This window comes from Prinia subflava, chromosome 2 (genome assembly GCF_021018805.1).
Source record: "Prinia subflava isolate CZ2003 ecotype Zambia chromosome 2, Cam_Psub_1.2, whole genome shotgun sequence".
Taxonomy (NCBI): domain Eukaryota; kingdom Metazoa; phylum Chordata; class Aves; order Passeriformes; family Cisticolidae; genus Prinia; species Prinia subflava.
In genome coordinates this window covers 78,292,012-78,314,300 of record NC_086248.1, presented here as the reverse complement: position 1 = coordinate 78,314,300, position 22,289 = coordinate 78,292,012, and the positions used below count along the sequence as shown (strand labels likewise).

The window sequence follows — 22,289 nt, the reverse complement described above, 5'->3', positions numbered from 1 at the left end:
TAGAAGGGGACAGCCAGTACCCACTTAAAATGCACATCAAATTACAGCCTTAGCCATTTGTTAAATGTGCCAAGTGCTTGTGCTCTCAGCACAGAGCTCTCTTAGGGAATGTTGGTAGATCTTTCTGATGATTGGTTCCAAACTGATGGGGCCCCTTTTCCCAAGAGAACAAATGGTAAAATTAAGGCCTTAGTTTGGAGCCAGATGATATTTAGTCTACTTGGCATCTGTGGTGCAAGTGATGAACAGCACCTGGATATGTATGTTAAGATAACCCAGTCAGAACTTTCCTCTCTGACCTGATGCCATTGTTGTCTAGGTCAGCCCTTACCAGCTGAAATGACTCTTGCCCAGCTTCTGACTCTGCTGTATGACCGCAAACTCCCCCAGGGATACCGATCAATAGATCTGACAGTTAAACTTGGTTCCAAAGTCATCTCAGATCCAAGCTTATCAAAAACAGACTCGTTTAAACGTCTTCACACAGAGAAAGGTGAGTGTTCATACTTTTTTGGTATATTCCTTTTAAAAATGTTTTTATTTTAGACAAAAATTGTTTTGATTCTCTTGATGAGAAACAGCAGTTTTCTCTATTTTCTTGGATGATTTTCCTGAGCTATTCTTTTCTAGATAAGAGCTAAACTTTGTGATAAAGTACAAATTCATTGCCTGCCTAAACTGTATGTATAATATGCTCCAATATGGCTGTTCTGGTTTCACTTCTCTTTTTTCATTGTAGTATTGTATGTGATACAATTCTGATTGTATAGATACAGTAGATTTTATTTCTTGACATGTGTATCAGTTCTCTCTAGTAAATGTTTGTGCTGGTAACCAGGGCAGATTTAGTAATACAGGAGCTGTTTGAAACCACATGAGTTAAAGAAGCCTGTGAATTTTTTTATTGCCGTGTCTTAGGTACCAAGTGCTTCTTTGAAAATGGGTATTTCTCTCAAGCCTTCTAAGCAGGTCTTATAACTCCTTTTAAAAACATTTAACATTTTCTAATATGATATATTTGGTGTTAATACTTCTGCCAATTGCTTGCTATTGGCTTGCTAGAGAAGGGGAGGGGAGGAGATCGATCCCAGGAATCTGTTCTGAAATAGTTTTATATCGTTCCTTCAGGCAAGATTTAAAAAAAAGAGACTTTGAAAGCAAGCTAATTGTGATCTACTGATCATCAGCCTGCTGACACAGCATGGAATTCCAAAGTTAATAATTCAGTTCTTTTAAGACAGGGGCTTCTTTTAATAACTGTTCACTTGATAGACTGTTTCTAGAAAATATAAGAAACAGAAGTGTTGAAAAAAAAAACAATTTTCTTGATATTTGGTCTGAAATAAGCATTTGATGACTCTATGCAGTGTCTGGATATACATATCTCTCAGACTGTTGAGAGACATATCTTTTTCAAATAATACCTTTGTTTAGTTACTCTCTTTGTTGAAATTCTAAACATACAGTAAGTATTTTACTATTTGAATAAAAGTCAAATTGTTAGTGAAGGTTCAATTTAGTAGTAAAGTTGTGTGTGAACGCATAAAAGTCCTCTGAAATTTTATTAAGTTACTGTGCACTTTTTTTTTTTAACTTAAGACAAATACTTTTGAAAATTTGAGTTTGTCATTACAAATCCATTGATCTGTGGTGCTATACAGCAAAATATTAGTTTTATTCACAATCACCACTCAGCAGTAATGAAGGTCAGAGCTACTGCTTTTTCATGACTAGTTTGTAATATCTAGAGAAATCATTCTTACATATCAGTGTTCCTTTACTTGCTACTTAAAGTAGACTGGGTTTTTTGACACCATCCATGCTGGATAGATTTTATAGCTTCACATGGTGTCTCTAGTGCTACATTTACTACTACCTGAGGAAAAGTGTCATTTATTAACATTTTTTTTCTGTGTGCTTCAATGCCTTTTTTGAAATCAGCAGTTTTCCACAGCTGAAGTGCATAACTTCACTGAAAACTTGGACAATACTCATGGAAGTGAACTGGTTTAAACTGGATTATAAAGAGATTAACTAAAGCAAGGACTTGAGAAGCATACTTACATGTAACTCCTTGAGTGAATATTGAAGATGATGGAATGTATTTGCTCTCACAATGGAAGGATCTGCCTATAGCCTTACTCACTGAGAACTTACTTTTGCAGAGAAACAGCCTTCTGTGCATTATCAGTGTCTCTGTGTTTCTATCTTCTTGTTTTCTTCCTTCAGGAAGGCTTACAGCTTTTTACACTGCAAAACAGAAGAGTGAGGTTTTATGTCAAAATCTTTATTTTAAAACCATTGTTATGAAGAATATGTAATATTTGTGGTCCAATCAATTCATGCCTTTGCAAGCAATTGAATTGCAGATCGTGTTCAGTCTAGTGAGGTGGAATCCTCCCTATGTTTGGTGGAAGGCAAGTTTGTGACACCCTCACCCACTGTCTGTGGGGGAAAGGAGCACTTCCACAGAGGAGATTTCTGCCCGTGTCCTTTAGAACAGTAGACATCAAAGCTGTATATATTCAAAGTGTTACATTAGAACACTTGGGACATCTTCTTACAAGGATTATGCTGTTTTGAAAGTATCTGTGACCTTTTCTTACACTGTCTGTGAAGGACTTCTTCAGACAGACAGACAGACTTACTTCAAACACAGTGAATATGGTAGGATGAATTGATGTACATATTCCTATAAGTGCCTGATTCAAGCTTGTTAAATCTTACACTTTGATCATGTTGTTCCAAAGCAGTGTGATCCTCTCACAGCACATTGGTGATGTCTTTCTAACACGGTGCTTCTAAAAATTGAGAATTAGAATGGGGAAAGACTTGCTGTTTCCTATTCCCTTTCAAATTAGAGAAGAAACAGTTTTAAAAGATGAAGTATCTGTTGAAAGACACAGTGTCTGCTGTTTAATTTTTTTTTCATAAGACATTTGTTTTGGTAGGTGCACAAGTTATTCTTTAATGTGCTTCTGTGTTTTTACAAGTATGTAATAAATAACAGCATGTGCACTATATATTTGGAGTATAACTGAGGGCTGTCATGAGTGTCAGGCTGCTCACAGTGAAGAAATACTAAGACCACTTGATCTCTCCTGCCTTTTGTTGTGGCTGTACTGTGAAGACTCAGAGGACCCCTGCATTACATTGCTTAAAAATGTAATCTGCAAAACAGATTTTTAGATTAAATATACCGAATATTCACTGAAGTTTGCCTGTGGCAATTAGAAAAGAGGGTTCGTTTTTGGCAATAAAGAATTGTGGGAGGGTTCTGTATATTCAGTAATATACTTGTGTGCATAAGTGCATGGAATGTTCATTTGTCTGTTGTACAAGATGTTAGGGTGCTTAGTCATAGGATGGAGGAGGATGAAGGCAAGTAGAAAGTTAGAAATCCAGATCATGGTCATTTTTGTGAGGAAGAATATATTTCATGGCTTTCGCAAAGGGCCATTTTAACACCTCAGAGAGGAGATGTGAGAAGCAAAACTAATTTCGAATTCTTTCCTTTCTTCAGCTATAAACTCTTCACTGGAGAATAGTAAACCTACACTTAAACTTCTAGATGAAAGAATGTTAAAAAGTATCATAACTCTAAAAATAATGACATCTTGAAGGCATAAATCAAATTCTAATAAAACATAAAATTCTAATGAATAACATGTAGCCCTGTAAAAACAATGCTAAGTTTGACATGCATCTGCTGTCATTGGCAAAAGGTACCACTAACACTTATTTTCTTTAGATATTCTTGTATTCATTTCAGGTTCTTGGCTCAGTCTTTGCTTGAAAAGGAACCAATACTTTTGAAATCCACTTTTAAATGAGGACAAAGAATTAAACACAGTATTGATGATATGTAATAATTTCTTGTATGTTTGTGTTTTTGTAGAGCATGCAGATTTACTGGGATCTTGCCCTGAAGATGAAGCCATCAGTCCTGGGGACGAGTGTATGGAGGCAGTTCTAGATGAGTCACTTCTTGAAACCTGTCCCATTCAGTCTCCACTGCAAGTTTTTGCAGGCATGGGTGGATTGGCTCTTATTGCAGAGAGACTCCCTATGCTTTATCCTGACGTAATTCAACAAGTGAGTGGAAGAAAATAAATGTCGGAAAACATGCCGAGAGTATTTGGTTTGTTTGTTTAAGGACAGTATTTTCCTTATATTTCTCTATGATTCAGTTTAACTTCTCAGTTATGTGGGGAAGTCAGTTTAAAATAGGCAAGTGCATAACTCTGCAGCCCTGTCCAGTGGCACACGTGCTTCCCTGTCCACATCAGACTGAGTAGCCATGTCCTTGTGGGACCAAGGCAAACTGCTTCTGTTAACTTAAAATATCTTGGAGGATGCAGGAAAATAAAGTACTCTAAAGGCATACTTGCTTGTCATTTAATTGTTCATACAAATGTAGCCTCATAGATATTTTTATGGTTAAGTGAAATTCAGTTCTCAAAGCACATGATGTAATTTTATTACTATAAATAACAGTATCATTTTCAATATGTTTATATTAAGAAATAATAGATATTATTTGTACACTTATATATAGAATTCCTCCAGATGCACTGATAGGCATTTCAAAATTGTCAATAGTGGCATTAGTGTGGAATTACTCATTTGGCTGCTGTTATAAGTGCACACTGCTAATAAGAGAAAAAATAACCTGTGAATTATTCAGATTCTATTTGACATATTTTTGAAGTTTATGGCTGATACTCCTAACAGGAAAGAATATTTATTCCCCTTGAAACTGAATTAATCATGAGTTAAGGGTGCTAGTCAGTACCCTGGCTGTAAAACTACGGCAACCATAGGAACCCTGTAGTGAGACTCGATAATTAGTATGAATCCTTTGTAAATAGTTATACAAAGGCCTTAGAGGTCTAGTACCAATGCAGTTCAAAAATTATAAGTTAAGGATAAGTATTTACATAAACAGTTACTGTATTATGAATTCCAAGAGGGATAATGTGTATTCTGTACTGAAGAAAGCTGATATATGGAATTCTGCAACACATGAAAGGTAACTTACAACCATGAGAAATTTCATTCCTTTTTTTTTGCTCTTTTTCCATACTCCTGGCTGGGAACTTAATGTCTTTTCACAATTTCTTAGCTTGAGATACATGTTTAGATTCAAATACTGAATAAGAATTCTGCGAACCACAAAAAAATTAAATACAATAATACCAGACAGACTATTCAGAGTGAAGACTGATGAGTTCTCCAGACCCTTAGTTCTTTAATTTTACTTTTATATTTCTCCAAGTCACTGGTACTTCTGATTCTCCTAATGTGAAGATAATTGGAATAAATGCAATAAAACATGGCTTGGACTTTAAATTAGGAATTTGGTATTCTTGATCATTTCTGTAAAGGCTTTTCCTATTAATCTTTTCCAGTTTAAATCAGTCTGGTGGTAAGTACTAAAATTCTAAATATGATCAAATCAGTTTATCTGAATAGCGTGAAAGCCTGAAACCTCTGTGACATTTAATTATGAGAAGGACCTCAGTGTCATAATTCCATTTAAATTGTTTGATTGTGTCTTGGGGCACTGTACAGCCGCTACCCCCTTAAACTCTGATTCCCATCATAATGCTTGACTGCACAGTCCTCTGGTCATAAAACAGACTGTTCTGCTAGAGTATAATAGTAATAAAGCCTGCCAAATCAATCAAAACTTTAAAAAGATCATGAGTTGCTACAAAACTGCTAAGATACCTGAAGTTATTCTTTATTTTTAAAGGCATTATGAATAATTTTTCTTCTTTTTGCAGTATGTAATTAAAAATAAATACTTATGTTCATAGTGTTTAATGTTAAGAGCCATTTCTTATTTAACAGTATGGTACATAAATTAATGTTTGTATTTTCTTTAGAGCAATTAGTGTCTCTTATGCCTCTATATTTAAGCAACACATATAAACTGAGAATTTCAGGTTGGCAAAATACTTTTGCTTGCTTATGTAGACAAAGCTTTCTAGCACAAAGTATGTACTATGCAACAAAGTATGCCCTTTTGAGCCATTTAGCATGGTCCCTATGTCTGCAAATGGTGGAGTATTTTGTGTGACTTCTTTATTGTGTCCTACATTAAGATTGCATGTCTTTTAGATCCTTACTATAATAGAACTTTTATTTAAGGTGTTCAACTGAATGACTGCCAAATTTCTTTGTTGTTTCTGTTGGTTAAGGTGAGCACTCCAGTGGTTACGTCAGCCACACAGGAAAAACAGAAGGACAGTGATCAGTTTGAATGGGTTACCATTGAACAGTCAGGGGAATTGGTGTATGAAGCACCAGAAACAATTGCTGCAGAACCTCCACCGATCAAGTCAACAGTCCAGACTATGTCTCCCATACCTGCACATTCTTTGGCTGCCTTTGGTTTATTTCTCCGTCTCCCGGGCTATGCTGAGGTGCTGCTAAAAGAACGGAAACATGCTCAGTGTCTGTTGAGATTGGTGTTGGGAGTTACAGATGATGGTGAAGGAAGTATGTGCTGTAATTATTACCTTTCTTTGTAGACCACAGATAGATCATTTTACTTAAATTTATTTGCATTGTATTGCTTTTATCAGGAAGTTAGAATTGGTTTGTGCAGAAGCACATTGAAGGTGTCTTTGATAAACTGTTGTTTCTATTAAGTTCTGTCTGGCAAAGTTTTGTCACAATCATCAGTATCCAAGGGTTCTCATCTTGTGTCAGACTAATTGTAAAATAAGCACTGATAAAACCTACAATGACACTGTCAAGATGACTGCATTCAGACAGGATGATCTGAGTAGCTGGAAATGCTCAACTAATTGAGCAAATATCCTATTATTCTGCAACCAAATGGAGACTAATATGGATAACAGCAAAGCTACAACAGATGTACAGTTAAGCATTGAATAGTATTGTTCTAGAAAAGGAGAGTAAGATCTAAAGATTATGGTGATTAAATTGCCTAAAACAGAAGCTCTACCTTGATGGTGTGAGTTCAGAGGGAGAAATGGGATATTCTTCAAAGATTTAACAGACAAGCCAGGAAAAAAATTGTTGTGAATGTCTCTGCAAATGAACCTGGACTTCTGCATATAGTTCTAATATTTGTGTTTCTTACTGTTTTGAAAAACTAGACCAGTGTGTATGAAATATGTTTTCATACATTTAAGGCATTTCCTTTCACTGGGTATTGTGTAGTGGTGCATTGAGCAGTGTCAGGTTGACAGCTGAACTCGATGGTGTCAAGGGTCTTTTCCAATCTACTTGATTCTGTGATTATAACTTTGAAAAGAATGCTGATTTTTCTGCAATCGTCAGAAGTTAGTCTCTCTTATAGAGTGGTGTGCAACATGGACCTAATAAGACCAGCTGGAAAACCAAGAATCTCATTTGCCCTCCCTTCTGCTTATCTTTTTATTTCTCTGGTATTTAGGTGCAGGACAGTAGACAAGAACAAACTGGGCAATAAAAATTCAATCTAGCTGCTTACACCCACCTAATTTGTGTGGTAGATAACTGAAGAACTATATGCAGTTTCTAGAGTTATCCCAGTCCTTTATACTGCATGCAATTTTTATATCCATTTTTTCTTTTTTTTTTTTAATAAAGAGACCTTTAGAATTTGGGTTACTTTCTTTTTTGTGTGTGTGTGCAGCTACTACTGCTCTTGGAATATTATTCCAGAACATAATTTTCTTGATGGGTGGTTTTATTTTTTTGCCTATATTTATTCATATACAGTTTGTGGACAACAGCTCTTCTTTCTCCAATGCATTTGTTGACAGATACTACATTCCCTCATGGCCTTTGTTGTAGCTGGACTAAACAGCCAATTTCCCTTTTCCCTAAGCCAAACATCTGAATTCAACTCTACAAAATGTGGCTTCAGTTGTACACAGTAATCCACATTAGTTTTCTGTATAAACTATTAATATCTTCCTTTTTTGTTGGAAATGTTTGACACATGTAGAATCTCATTACTTTCTTGCGTAATATGAAGAGCTGCAATTATAAATCTATGGCTTATAGATTAAAACATGGATTCAGTTGTCTGCACAAAGATAAATAATGTGCAAATGTTTGGATTTCCTCTTTTTTCGTTTGGCTATGCCTGCAGTTATGGAATTCTATCAGATGGGCTTATTTTCCTGAACTTTTTATTTGATAATTGATATTTATATGAAGATCCCAGTCAAAGGACTTTAGATTCCTTCTTGTTACTGTCTTTGCAGAGAGTATCAGATAGATATGAATTAACACATGTGTATGTATGTATGTGTGTAGATCCATATACACACAAATACAGACATATTTGTTTAAATCTCTGGATCATTAAATAGCTGATAAACTCTTAAGAAGGAGGGAGAAAATAAAATATTTAAAATAGGAAGCAAACTTCTGGACAGAGTTGGCTGTTCTAAAGTATTTTCACTGTTTGAAGCACCTCCAGTTGTCAGTTGTCTCTTTATGTATGCACTGGGGAAGGAATGTGAAATGTATTGTTAGATACAGGAAAAAAATTGAGACAATTTTTGAGCGTGTTGCATTAATAGGTCATTCCAGTATTTGAAATGTGTCTTTTAAAAGAAAATTTTTGTTCATAATGCAGAGGGGTTAAAAATTTTAAGTATTAGTAGCACAAAATTCATACATGCACTCATCTAATTATAATTATGTTAGTATTTCACCATGTATTCAACATCAGTAGAAACTTGGTTTGTGTCAGTGCATTAATTCAGATTTTGGTCACATAAATACAAAAAAGAATCCTACATATGATAAACTACTGCTGCCTGTCAGCTGAGCTGCTATTAGCTGATCACACGCATTCTTTACCTTGCTGTATTTGGAATGATTAAAAAAATATATATATATTTTAAAAAAATGAATCCTAACCAGTTTTCTCGCTGGAAATGGCAAATCATATTTTTAAAATTTGGTTCTTTATCAAATCTATGAATAAAATAATGAAACATTCTTTCTTCTACACTCTCCTCATAATGATCTTTTTCTCTGAAGAGAAACGTAGTATTAGATAGCTTTAGTGTCTGTGAATGCTTAAGTCCTTAGTAGGTTTCTGTACGTTCATTAACTATTGCAGAGATTAATAAGCTGTGTAGAGCTATTGAAAGAAAACGTGGGTTTGATGTGTTTCTTGTCCATCCCAGGTCACATCCTGCAGTCCCCTTCAGCGAACGTGCTGCCGACTCTGCCGTTCCACGTGCTGCGCAGCCTGTTCAGCTCCACGCCGCTGACCACGGACGACGGCGTGCTGCTGCGGCGCATGGCGCTGGAGATCGGCGCCATCCACCTCATCCTGGCCTGCCTCTCTGCCCTCAGCCACCACGCGCCAAGGGTGCCCAACTCCAGTCCCAGCCACGCAGAGGTGAGCTCCCAGCACACTGCCTTCCACCCACGAGTACTAAGGGTTGTAAATAAAACAAAATCATCTCGGTGCTTTCGTTGTAGCCTAATTTTTGCAGACTTCAAAAACAATTGTGAAGTATTTGATTAGGTAATTATCCCTACGTGTTGCAAAAAACCCATAGTAATCATGAATGTAGGCTTTTCATGAAAGTAGAGAAAGCAGGCTTGTCTTGAGGCATTCAGGTGTAATCGGTTTCTTTCACAGGACCTTCTTTTTCAGGGCAGGAGAGGCATATAATGCTCAATGAATGGGTTCTTTAATACCCATTAGATAGTATGACCTCATTACCTTATTTAGCACTCATCATCTAAACTCCTGGTTACGAACTATTTCCTTTCAAATGCTTCATAAATATAAATGAGTTGTGAAAATTAATGAATTAATGCGGTGATTTTTGTACCATCTTTGCACTGATATTTAAATGAGATCTAAAGACAAAAATTTTCCAAAGTATTCGTGATACAAAATCAATCTCCAAAATTCAACTTTTTTCAAGGTGTCTCCCATGTTATACCACCCTCTATTCAGAATATATATATATATATTCCAATTTTGTTTTTAGGACTGTAAGTTACCATTTCTACATAACCTATCAATTGTCTGTAAAACTGTTTGAAAAAAACATTAATGACTTGCCCTCTTTAGCATTTTTTAGGTAGAGGCTTACATGAAAGTTCCTGGTGGCTGAATATGAACTAGTACCTGCAAAATATAGAGCTGTTCATATTTTAGCAGCTGTGATACTGATGAAGGGTTGAGCAAGCAAGAGATGAAACTGTGCCTGAGAATAATTCACCTTAATGGCTAATCAAATTCAAGGAGAAGCTGAGATTCTGCTTCTAATGGGGTATCAGGCTGCTGACACATTAACACCTTAGCATTTCTGCATGTTTGGAGGGAAAGGGCAATCATTAATTCTTATTTCTACTTCAGTGCTACCATGACCCCTTAAATAGCTTGCTTTCTCATAATTCATATCTCTCAAGTGATAGATGGTAACTTGAAACTAGAGATGCATCAGGCCTGCACTGAGGCTTGTATTTCTGGGGCTAGGCTCTCCCTTAAGTGCTTTAATTCAGTGCTCATGACAGTCCCCTCGAGTGTTAAAGGCACAACATGTTCGTGAGTGATGTAATGATTGATGTGTACATGAAAATAACCACACAGCTGTTTCATCACCAAGACACATTACGTTCCCGGTGTAAAAGTTAAAAGATGATTCCAGAGTACCGTGATAATTTCTTTTACCATTGCAGTCTGTTCATACATCATTTCTTTTCTTTGATATACCATCTTTAATAAAGTCACTGAAGGAGATGTGAACAGAAAATGAAATTTTTTGGAGCCATAAAACAAATATTGCATATGTGGTTTCCAGCTAATTGTCACCTAGTAATGAAAGAAGGAAGTCGCTTGTTTAGAGTGCTAAATAAGTAAATGGGAAAACATCAGTTAAAAATGCTTATCAGAGTTTTTTCTGCATCCTTTTCAACAATGACTTGCTAAAATTCAAAAATTAGTGTAAATAATTCCACAGTATTTCATGAGGGCTAAGAAGTGTAATATTTGAGTTAGATTAGTAAAATCACAGAGGCAGACCATTAGTAAAAGCTGTACATGCATTGTTGAAAAAATACATTTTCTCTTGATAACATTTCCACTCCCATCCCCTTCATCTCATTGTTATTAGACTCGACTAGGTTCTAAGCAGCAATAATTAAAGAGCTGTGATGTGTAGAATGGTATTGATTAAGTAGCATTTTAATACCTCTCATCATTTAAGCAGTGATAGTATCTTAAAAGAGAATAATAAAGGGCCTACAGTACTGGTCAAATTCAAGAACTACTTTCAACAGTTTACTGCTGACCTTTACTAGAACTCCATATATGTGGCAGTCTTTGCTGTGGAAAGCTTTGAATTTCACTGGATCCTGATGATGTCTTTATAAAGTTAATAAACTGGGATTACATTCTTTTGTATAACAAAGGCTTTTTAAAGAGAGTGCTACTAAGATGAAGTCATGGAATAATTGTGATTTTCTTTTTTCTTACCTTAGCCACAGGTGTCAAGTACACACAATACTGCATCAACAGAAGAGCAGCAGTTGTACTGGGCTAAGGGTACAGGCTTTGGAACAGGCTCAACAGCTTCAGGATGGGATGTTGAACAAGCCTTGACTAAGCAAAGACTAGAAGAAGAGCATGTGACCTGCCTTCTACAGGTGTGTAATTATTAGATTTCGATAACTGAGAGGCACTTAAAGCATGGATAGTGAAACTGGAGTTTTGTCAGACACACAGACAAATAGAGTAGAGTAATTACAATATTTGGGAAAAAATTATTTGCAAACAACTGTCTTAATGGAAAATTATATAGATCATATTTTGAGCAAGGCTGTTGTCAGATAGCACTGGGCTGCTGCCTAAGACCTGGGCCTAAAAGACCTGAGTGTGAGTTCTGAAGAAAAAGTGAGCAAGGAGGTGTTCCAGTGTATTTCCCTTGAGCTGTTGCACACCTTTGTCAAAAGGACTGCACTCAGTCAAAAGTAAAGACTGTCCATTGAAGGAGATGGATGCAGGAACAGGCATTTTGGTTTGTGTGCTAACCAGTGTTACCTATTCATTTCTTGCATATTTTCACTCCACTTTAAGGAAGTGCCCATAGCTGGTACTGATGTCCATGAATGTGTGAGGCCAATATAACAAAATCTCACTCATACATACTAGAAAATCTTTTGTATGTCAATTACATGACAATAGTAGTTCTCCAATAAACATCTAGCTCTTAGTAAAATTCTGATGTCTTCTAAATACCTAAGGAGAAGAAGATCCTGCATCATCAGGCTTTTCAGTCCATTATGAAATCCAACCAATCCCTGTTATCTTGGATCAGTGTAGGGAATATGAGATTGCATCTCGTCATTAAAAGTTTAATTCACAGAACCCTCAGTTCAAAAGCATTAGCTAACCTGCTGGGGTTAGAGCACAAGGGAGATGGAATTTTGGGAATGCCCACACCCTGATGAAAATACCATTTTGATGCTCAGTTATTTTAATCACTGTAGAATATAAGGCACAATCATCATATCCCTTGCAAAAGTATAATAAATAAAATCTGTAAACATTTTTTTATGCAAGAAAGAGGAAAATTGGCTAAATTCCTCTCAGCGAAGCTTCCAGGCAGTATTCTGTATTCTGCCAGGGAGAGGTTTAGCTATGAATGTGATAAGTCCTGAAGTAAGGAGGCATTTGCTTAGGGCACTCAGCAGTTGAAGGAAGTAGCATTTCACTGAACGTGTCAGTCAGTTGTACAGCAGACTTTGCTTAGTTCCTGCTCCAGAAAGGTTTAGAGAAATTCTGTTGTACAGAGTGCTAATACGATGCTGCAGCAAAATACCATGGGTAAGAGGGCTAGAAAAAGAGGGAGAATGAAGGAAAAGAGGCCAGAAAGGTGAATAAAGTCCCTGGGACTTCAAGCAATACAGTCTGTCAAACCTCAAAGTTACTTAGTTGATAGTAGAGCTGCACAAATCAGACCCATGGAAACATGTCTACAACTCAGAGTAAGGGGCTGTGAGCTCAGCCACAGCTGCCCTTGGGACAGGGGGTGTGCAGTCAGCAGGTGCCTTCCCACCATTGCCAAGGGGAAGGCTGCTCTTAGTTGGCTCAGACAGGAGAAACACTTTCAGGTAACTGTTGTGCTCACCATAGCTTACTGTTTCATTTATAAGCTGAAGTCCCATCCCAAAGGAAGTTACAAAAATATTTGAAGCATTTGCAGCTGAAAAGAAGAAAAGTCCTACTGCTAGTTGGTGTACTTAAAGTTTTAAAGTGAAAGGGACTGGTCAGCTGCAGGTCTCAATGGTCTGAGCTGGCAAACCTTTGCTTTGAGTATCTCCAGCAGGTTTGTCAAAATTCATATTAATTGATCCCCTAAAATAATTCAGAATTATAATAGTTATTTAATTTTATCATTGGCCAAAGTTTGAATAATCTAATAACTGTATAGAAATTCTTCTGAAACATCTTTGGGCCTGCTGAAATAAATACCAGAACTGAATTCGCAAAACAGTGAAGTGTTAGGGCATCTATCTTAAGGACAGTCAAAGTTCTTTTGAGTGAAATAAACCAGTTTTGATTAATTACTTTGGTGTATTTCAGGTTCTTGCCAGTTACATAAACCCTGCAGGGAGTACATCAAATGAAGAGACTCAAACAAGCCATGAGGGGAGAGGCCAAAACAGCAGCGCTCTCCCATCCGTTCTGCTGGAGCTGCTCAGTCAGTCGTGTCTCATCCCAGCCATGTCATCATACCTCCGCAACGACTCAGGTAACGCCTCCTTGCCTCCTTCAGAACCAGAGCTGCCTCACTGCTGTCAGGTCCCTTCTTGTAGAAACAACAGGTGGTCTTTGCTAGTTTCTGTGTGTTTGCCGATTTAGAATTTTACTAGTGGAACATTCAATTGAGCCTTAGAAAATAAAATCAAATAGAATCATCAGACAGCATCTTGTTGAAATGCTCACATTTGTTGCAGTATCTCCTTAAGTTTGAAGTTCAGTTCTTCAGCTGTTGAAACTAACAGGAAAATAGTGTTTTCTTCTGAGAAGTTTACATGTTAGTTCTTCTACAGAAGATACACAGAGAGGGAGTACTTTATACAAGACCATGAAACTTACTGTGAAGAAAAATGTTAATTTTAAAGAAAATCGAGGAAATGTATGCCTGAATTGTGTAAATGTTGCACATAGTAGGGCAATTCTTCTTCAATCAAAGCTTTTTTTCTTTTCTTTAGAAAATACAAAAATAAGTCTCTTACCAGAACTGCAAAATATTTCGAATATATGGGAACAATTAAATTGTTGGTTTTTTAAAAGCAAAACCAAATGATTTCTATGATTTCATCAAATTTCTGCTCATAATTGTAAACAAAGATGCTTTGAGAGTTTTCATCCGGTATGTTGTGCCTTGCTAAGGAAACCATTTCAGTTTTACAAGGTGGTGTGAAGCAGGACGAAATAAGCAAATGCCTGTGCAGAACTAATGACAAAATCAGCAGACTGGGTTTGTGATTTATGTTCAGTCTCACTAGATGACAGGCTTTAGTATGGAGATGGACCTTAGGTTGGATTTTTATTAAGTTACTTTGTTTATAAAGATGGATTTATTCCTTAAGTATGTGGAGGAGTTGTTCCAAATCTGGATAATTTGGTTTTGGAGTTTATTTTGCCTGCCCTATTTTTGGAGCAACTGATAAATGTCTTTGTCACATTACTGCAGTTCTTTGGGATGCCAGTTGGAGGGTGTGGTGATGTGAATTCATGAAAAAATGTTATAGCTCCGTGAATTACAGCATATATTTTATGTTTGAGGTAAAAGAGATATCATTGCTGTCTTAAGTATTTACAAAGCTACTTAGGACTAAACCAGGAATGTCACTCTTTTAATTTGTACTAACTAGGGCATTACATAATCTTGTGTGATGGAATGGAACTAGTTCAAAAAGTCTGCTGGGGTCTTAGAGCTAAAATTAAAAATATGAAAATTTTTCACTGGCTAGTCTGCAGTTTGACACCTCATCCTGATTTTGCAATGAACTTGTTGGTTCGGTTTTGCACATATTGCAGTGAGGAAAATGAACTAATGATAGACCAAGCTCGTTATTGGAATTGAAAATACAATGTAAAACAATCAAGGGAGTGATAAAGCAAAAGAATTAAGTAATCTTTTTAACAGATACTCATAAATTCTTCTTTGTTGAGGAAAAGGAAGTCACTGAAATGGCCAAAATGCCATGTTATCTAAAGGATGAAGCAGTTGGTCCTGAGTTACAGATGAATCACAGCTGCTGAAATTGCTTTTTGCTGTTTTCCATGGAAGAATGTATCTGTCTGTGTAAGTCACCTTTAACTGGGAGAGAACAGTCAGATACTGATAGAAGAGATGAGATATGTGGCTGGTGGTGAGAAGTTCAGACTAGTTTGGCTTTCAGGGACCATTTGTTTTCCCAAAGTACAAAGAAAAGGCAACGTTTCGGTGAGACATGTTCATTTTAGGTTGTGTTTTCCACTGCAGAACTCCAGTTGTTTGTGGTTGGCAGGAGGTGTGTCTATGCATTAATAATTAGGAAAGAGCAAGCAATGTAGCACTTAAACTGTATAAAAGCAAAGCAAAACCTTGCTTCTCAGAGAAAAAAATGAAAACTTCTCTTCGGATTACAAGTTCACAAAGAATGGGGTTATTTCTGTTGAGATGTAGAACTGTAAAATTGGAGGGTTGTTATCCTTTGATTGATCCAAGCAATATGAATGTTTCCTGCTGTACTTGTTCAAAAATCTATGTAACACTGTAATTAATAGTGTTCTCCCAAATTTAAAAAATAATAACTTTGCAGTCTTGCATCAGTCAAGCTCATCTTTGGAAGCACAATAGGATAGCAGTGAGAAAGGGAAATGTGCAAAAAGGATGACTCCTGGGAAGAATGTCTTCTCTTTGTTAATATTTGAGCCAGATGCATTTAGTTGGGAGGGCATCCCTGAAAACAGTTTGTCTTAGTGATGACAAGGCCTGATTCCAGTGCAGTCATTACTGGTGAGTTGAAAGGCAGACAGATGATTTTCACATTGATGAGTGCAAGTTGCACGTGATGCTGGGCTCTCAGTGTCACTGACACTGAGTTTCAGGAGACATAGCTGACACAAGAGAGGCAGCTTGAGAAGCTCTGAAGCTGTGTTAGGCTCTGGTACGGCACTTTTAGGACTGAAAAATTCACTTAATGTGCTTATAGTTCAAACATTTCAAATATGGAGATTACTTTTTTATTATTACTACTATTTTTATTTGATTTTATTTTTTAAAATCTTGAAGACCAATGCAATGCAGTAGAACAGATTTGAGTCTTTCCTGATAGAGCTTTATCTAATTTCAAATCTATCTTGAATACCTGTCTCTTGTCTAGCAGGGCTGAACAGGAGCCTCGGGAGAGTAAGGAAGGGAACAGCATTAGTAATGCACATGTATATGGTACTCCGATTTTCAGACTGGTGCAACTTCTGCTGTCAAAATGTACTTTTATATGGAAGAAGCAGGTAGCTGTATTCTTCCTGTAACATGCTGGACTGAGAAATTAGGACACTGCATATAGAATGCTAGCAGAGTGTTCCTGGGTTCTGGCACCCAAGCAGGAACAAGCTGTGCCCAGCACAATGGTGACAGAAATCAGTGATTTTCAGCAGCTCTATAACTTTCTCAGATTTAAATGCGTACTAGGGGGACATGCTGAAGGTTACCCTTATGCTGAAGGTATTCTGACAGATTTTTAGGTTTTGTTGTAATTGTTGGAATAACAGTGGTCTTCACATATCTATGTGTATCTACCATACACATAAAATCAAGGGGGAGAAAAGTGTTGATAAAGAAATATGTGCAATGGAGCTGCAGGCATGCTCTTTCCTTTCATTGCATAGTAGGCTGGTTACTCTGTGGTAACATAAGACAGTAAATGTTCTGGTATTGATGTGAATTTTGTATTTTGCTTACACATGTTCAGTTAGCTGCAGGTCTGGCACGTCCAGCTTGTAAAGCTCTTTTGGCAGATTGGCCAGTGTCACAGTTGTAAATCTATCTAGGTTTTTTGTTGCTTAAGTTTATTTTGGCATCCTGCTTATTTTACCCAAAGCATACATGAGTGTTATCTGTATAGTTCTAGATAAAAGGAATATTGATCAGACGAGCAGTGCTCACATAACATTTAATCTTCTAGAAACCTCACCTTGAACCAGATCAGTACAAACCAGTTTGCTCTGATACATTCTGCAGCTTCATCTGCATCAAAGTGAGGTGATCGTGAAGTCCTTGAAAATTGTGAACTGACCACTTTAATTAATTTCTATAATTGGTTTTTTCTTGTAGAGAAGGAAGGTTTATCTGTCTTTGAAGAACTTTCCTTAGTATGCAAGATAGCTCTCGTCACAAGGGGCAATAGCTGCTGTAATCCTCACCATTTCTTGATGATTTTTTTTGTATTTCTTTCATGTCTTGTTATGGCATTACTGTGGCTTTTATTATTTTTCATTTTGTAAATGAAAAACGTTTATTTTTGCAATATGGTGAGATTTTCTCATTATACCTGTGTTTGTTCCTAAGACTTAACTCATATTTACATTTATAAAATTGGTGTAATCTTTAACTTCTTTTTCATGAAACATATAGCATGTATTCATTACTGTGCATATATATGCACATTTCACACCAAAAACTGTCACATAAAATCTTTTCACTATTGTCTTGTATACAGCATGTGTCATTTGAAAGAATTTAGGGACTCTTTCAAATATGTAAACACTTCTCTTGAACAAAAGGCATAGCAATAAAATTGGCACTGTACAACACGAAGTTCCCAGCAAACTTGTGATCATCTTGAAGGTCTAGATTTTACTGATACAATTTGCTGATAGATTTGACTGATAGATTTATGGAAACTAATACAAGCTAGTATTTGCAAGTGGGAGAGAAGCAAGCAGTATTTATAATAGTCTTTGTAGCTAACAAGATTTATAGAGACAAAACAGTGGAAAGGAATCATGAAACAGAAGGAAAATCAAGTGACTTTTAGAACGGAGCAGGGACTGTCTATTTTTTAATAGCCTTGAACAGTAAGAAGCTGAGTAAAATTGAGATTTGTCAATACCACATTATTAGATAGCCTCTTGATGGTAAAAAGTAGTTTTCTACTGGTTTGTCCTTAAACTAGTGTCTAGCAAACCATGAGATGACTTAGATTTGTTTAAAGCCAAACATTGAGACAGGTTTGTTACCACCTTTTCCGTGGAAAACAGACCTCATAGCTAGTTGCAGAATTCTGCTTGAATTCTCCTTTGTTTGAATTTCCAGGCTCACAGGAAGCAGATGATGCTGTAATTTTAGCTGGGGTTTTCTTGCATGCTCCTTTCTCAGGCACCTCTCCTTCTTTGGTGGACAAAGATGCCGTGTGATGTGGTCAGCATAGCTTGTAGTGTTACATGAGCTTAGTCTTCCCTGGGTTTGACTGCTGAGAAGGGATGATGCATTTCTGTGGGAGGGCTTTGCTAAAATGATTGCCTTACTGACCAGTGTCTTCCACTTGACAAGAGTCCAGTATTTGCTTCCAATGCACCTTTCATAGTTTACCAAGTACTACCACATCATGGACTTGCGGATTCATTAATTTTGTGCTGCTTTATCCTGATGCCAAATACCTCATTGTGAACTTCATCTAGTAAGTACTGTGGACAAATCTGAATGTGAATGTGCTGTGTTCTTTCTTCTGCCTCTTTTGATGTACCTTTGTTAGTTGAGTCCATTGAAGTCACACTGTTCAAGCCTCAGACCATGAACTACACTAGTTGGTCTGCTGAAGATCCAGTACTTCTTTTCTAGAAATCACACTTAGACTCAAGGCATTACATGGTGTTGTTTTACTTTCTTCCAAGTAATCCAGTCCCACTGAAGTGAGGATGTTGAGTACTCTGAGGCAGGCACACTGAGCTCTTTCTTCATCCATCACTGAAGGTGTGGTGGTACTGCTGCAGTGTAAATGTTGAATCATCGTGCAACTTGCTTTTCCCTGGACTGCTGACTTCTTGCTGTGTGTAGTGAGCGGTATTTGCTATTGAGACTTTTTTGTTGGTGAAATTCGTAAGCATATATTGGATTAAATATATAAGTACCAAGAGAGTTTATTAGAACTCATTTAACTAAAGTTAGACTTAGGTCCACATGAATATAGCCTGCAGGTATTACCTGTTAAGAAGGAATATCAGATTGCTGTTTTAAAACAAAATGTAACTTGTATGCTGAGGCAATCTAATAATAATGTTACCCTGTGAGTCCCCTCTAAGGGTCAAAGCCTTTGATAGAAATGAAATCAGAAGTACAGTGGCAGTTTAGATAGACAGCATATAATTACTGAAATTAAGAATTCTCCTGACCTTCATTAATGTTAATGAGCTCATTCATTGGTAAAAGAATCATGCTGACCTTTTGCCACATGTGGTTATAATTTTGGGATTGGTTTTTGTCTGTTTTGCTGTTGAAGAGCTTACAAAAAAAAAGATGCAGTATTTCACTGTAATGATGCTGTACTGGTTGAATCATGATTTCAAGAGAGAGCTATACACTGAAAGGATATGAAATAAAACTGTTTTATTTATTTCACAGAACTGACAAGTTTTAAATAACTTCAGGATGAAAATAAACAGCAGTAATTTCTACCTGAATTTCACTTTTCAGGTTCTTGTAATCTTGCATTTCAGAGACTCATCTCAGATATCCTGGTTTTATGAGATTAAATGCAATAATATACATAAGTATGTACATATAAGAAGTACATTGAAAAAATTAATAATGGTAATTATATGTTCTGTAGTCTTAAATAAACATTAGTAGCCTGCATAATTCCTCTAGAATGTAGCTTAGTTTTACAGAATGCTTTGGTGCTTCATATACTGAAAGTAAGTATACATTTAATAGAGACTTGCTGAAGACTGTGGCTAGTGAATAAATTTTCTTGTCTCTATGTACTTCTTTCCAGTGCAGCCTCAGCTCTGTTTGTCATTTCTTCTAGCCAGTGTTGACTCAGAGTTGCAAAACCAGAATATACCATCTTCCACCTCATTTGTCCACAAATCAGCGTTACAGTGTGTCTCTGCAATTGGCTGAAATATCACTGCCAAATTCATTCTCTTCTAGGTCTCTGACCTTACTCCATGCATGCACTGGTTTTGAAGTGACTTCCAAAGGCTCAGTTGGTTTAGCAGTTACCAAATTCTGTACAATAATAAGCTATCACCTAAATAAGGGATGTATTTCTTCACATGTCATTTTATGGAGGGGCTGGATGTAGTTTTGTAGCCTAGAAGAAATAGAGCTGATATTCAGAAATGCAGCTGCTCTTTTGTTCCTCTGTGGCACAGGTAATAGTAAGAAAAGTATTAAAATCAGTTTCTTTTTACTTTTTTCATGTTATTTGTTTAATGAATTTTTAATCCTAAGCTCTCAAAAATCATTTTCATTATAAGGTACATGTGAGATACATTCATGTATACAAAAACTTCTATGGTCTCAGACTGCAGCTTTGGATCTAGTTTAAAGGCATATGTAGATTTAATGAAATATGTGGAATTAGTTTCACTAATTTCAGTAGCCAAATGGTACGTTCTGTGAAGTATGCTTAAGAGTTGCAGTTCTGGGCCTCAGTCATAGACAGTGCAAAAAGGGAAAATTTCTTCAGGACCTGGTCCAGAAAAGGAGAGTATGGTCTTCTGGACAAAGGTTAAAACTGTTTTCCATGCAACACTGAGAATCCTTGCATGATATGTTTTACTTGAAAATACGCATCAGGGTGAAAACATGAGAATTGTATTTGGCTTCTGTTAAACACATTCTAAAAATGGTGATATAGAAAATGGAATTTAAGATTTTTTTTTCATTTAGAGAATATGTTTTAGTATGCCATTTGGATTACTAATATAACTTAAAAGTACTAAAATTATTGTTCATTTTTTTCACACCACTTCAAAATATTTTTAATTAGAAAAGCACATTGTCAGTATAGCATGATTTCAAATACAAATTTAGTAAAGGCAAGAAAATCTTAACCTTTTTCAGCCTTCCACGAGACTAACAAAAATGCTGCAGAATATAGTCAATAGTTAAAATTTTATTTATAATATTACAACTTCTAGTATAACAGTGTTCCTGTTTCCACACTTATTATACATTACTGTAAATTATAAGCCTAAATTATGGTGGCCTAAAAATAAAAACCCTTTTGCGTGTTTTCTGGTCTCAGCTATGAGGAGACATACTGCACAGAACCATAGAAAGTATGGGACTTGCTTATAGTTACTTATATATTTAGTTTATTTCTTTCTATGTTCTGATTATTTTCAGTGTTTGCCTACTTTTCTGTCTTGCATGTTTGCTGGCAATAAAACAGTGCAGTCTCTGATCCTGCTCTTCAGATTTCATCTGTTACCAACGAGAAGTTGTACTTGGTCTGCCTTCATTTACGTAATTGAGCACCCTGGCTGGGCTCATGTGTACACTTTGCAGTCATTGATGCAGCACCCTTAGCCAGACACTTCACTCTGGAATGTTTTTGGTACTCTTCTCGGAGAGTGGCGGGTTTTTTCCTTTAAATTTAGAAATCATCCTTACCATTGCAGGTCTTTGCACTTTATGCTGTACAAATGATTTTCAAAAATGTCATCAAAGTGTAGTGTAGATGTACACAAAAACAATAACAAATAAATTGAGCACAGTTCCAATAATCCCAAGCAGTGCTAAAATAGATTCTTCTTTTTCCTCTTTCTCCTCTTGCCGTTTTACATCCTCCAGTGTTGTGATGGCAGAGGTCCCCATTTTTCCTGCAAATACCTTCACCAGTATTCTGGCAGCTAGCTAGAAAAAAAGAAAGCAAATGGTAAATCTGGTCTGACAAACATGCAAGCTTTGATCTTTTTAAAAACAATTCTGTAGTTCTTCATACAACATTTCTTAATGCTGCCTTTATTGAGTTGTATTTGTCTTTTATTTTCTTTTTGTATGAGTATATCCATGTTAAAAATAAATGTTCTGTAGATACAGATTTGATAGGAGTGAAAAATAGCATGGTGCTTAAAGCCAGTTAGTATGTTTTATTACAAAAGGCATTTAAAATTTATCTTTAGCCAGCTAATTTGTTTCCTTATAAAAGATGAAACTGATGAAAGCAGGTATGTGAGCATTGTCAAATACTCTGAAATGCCTGGGGAGGTTATATGCATGTTCAGCTTTCCTTAAGTATTTAACTGCCACATAACAAAACCAGTTGAAAATATTCAT

The 22,289-nt window shown here is 36.4% G+C and overlaps 1 protein-coding gene across 4 annotated transcripts in view; it reads left to right on the top strand.

Moving 5' to 3' along the window:
* The window catches only part of BIRC6 (baculoviral IAP repeat containing 6), a 173,386-nt gene that overhangs the window by 109,527 nt on the left and 41,570 nt on the right, over positions 1 to 22,289 (top strand). For all 4 annotated transcript variants that reach the window (XM_063390687.1, XM_063390688.1, XM_063390686.1 and 1 more), the window contains 6 exons: positions 320 to 493; positions 3,899 to 4,095; positions 6,207 to 6,507; positions 9,168 to 9,385; positions 11,485 to 11,649; positions 13,589 to 13,757. In XM_063390687.1, coding sequence (XP_063246757.1) covers positions 320 to 493; positions 3,899 to 4,095; positions 6,207 to 6,507; positions 9,168 to 9,385; positions 11,485 to 11,649; positions 13,589 to 13,757 — 1,224 coding nt within the window. The remainder of the gene's footprint in view (positions 1 to 319; positions 494 to 3,898; positions 4,096 to 6,206; positions 6,508 to 9,167; positions 9,386 to 11,484; positions 11,650 to 13,588; positions 13,758 to 22,289) is intronic.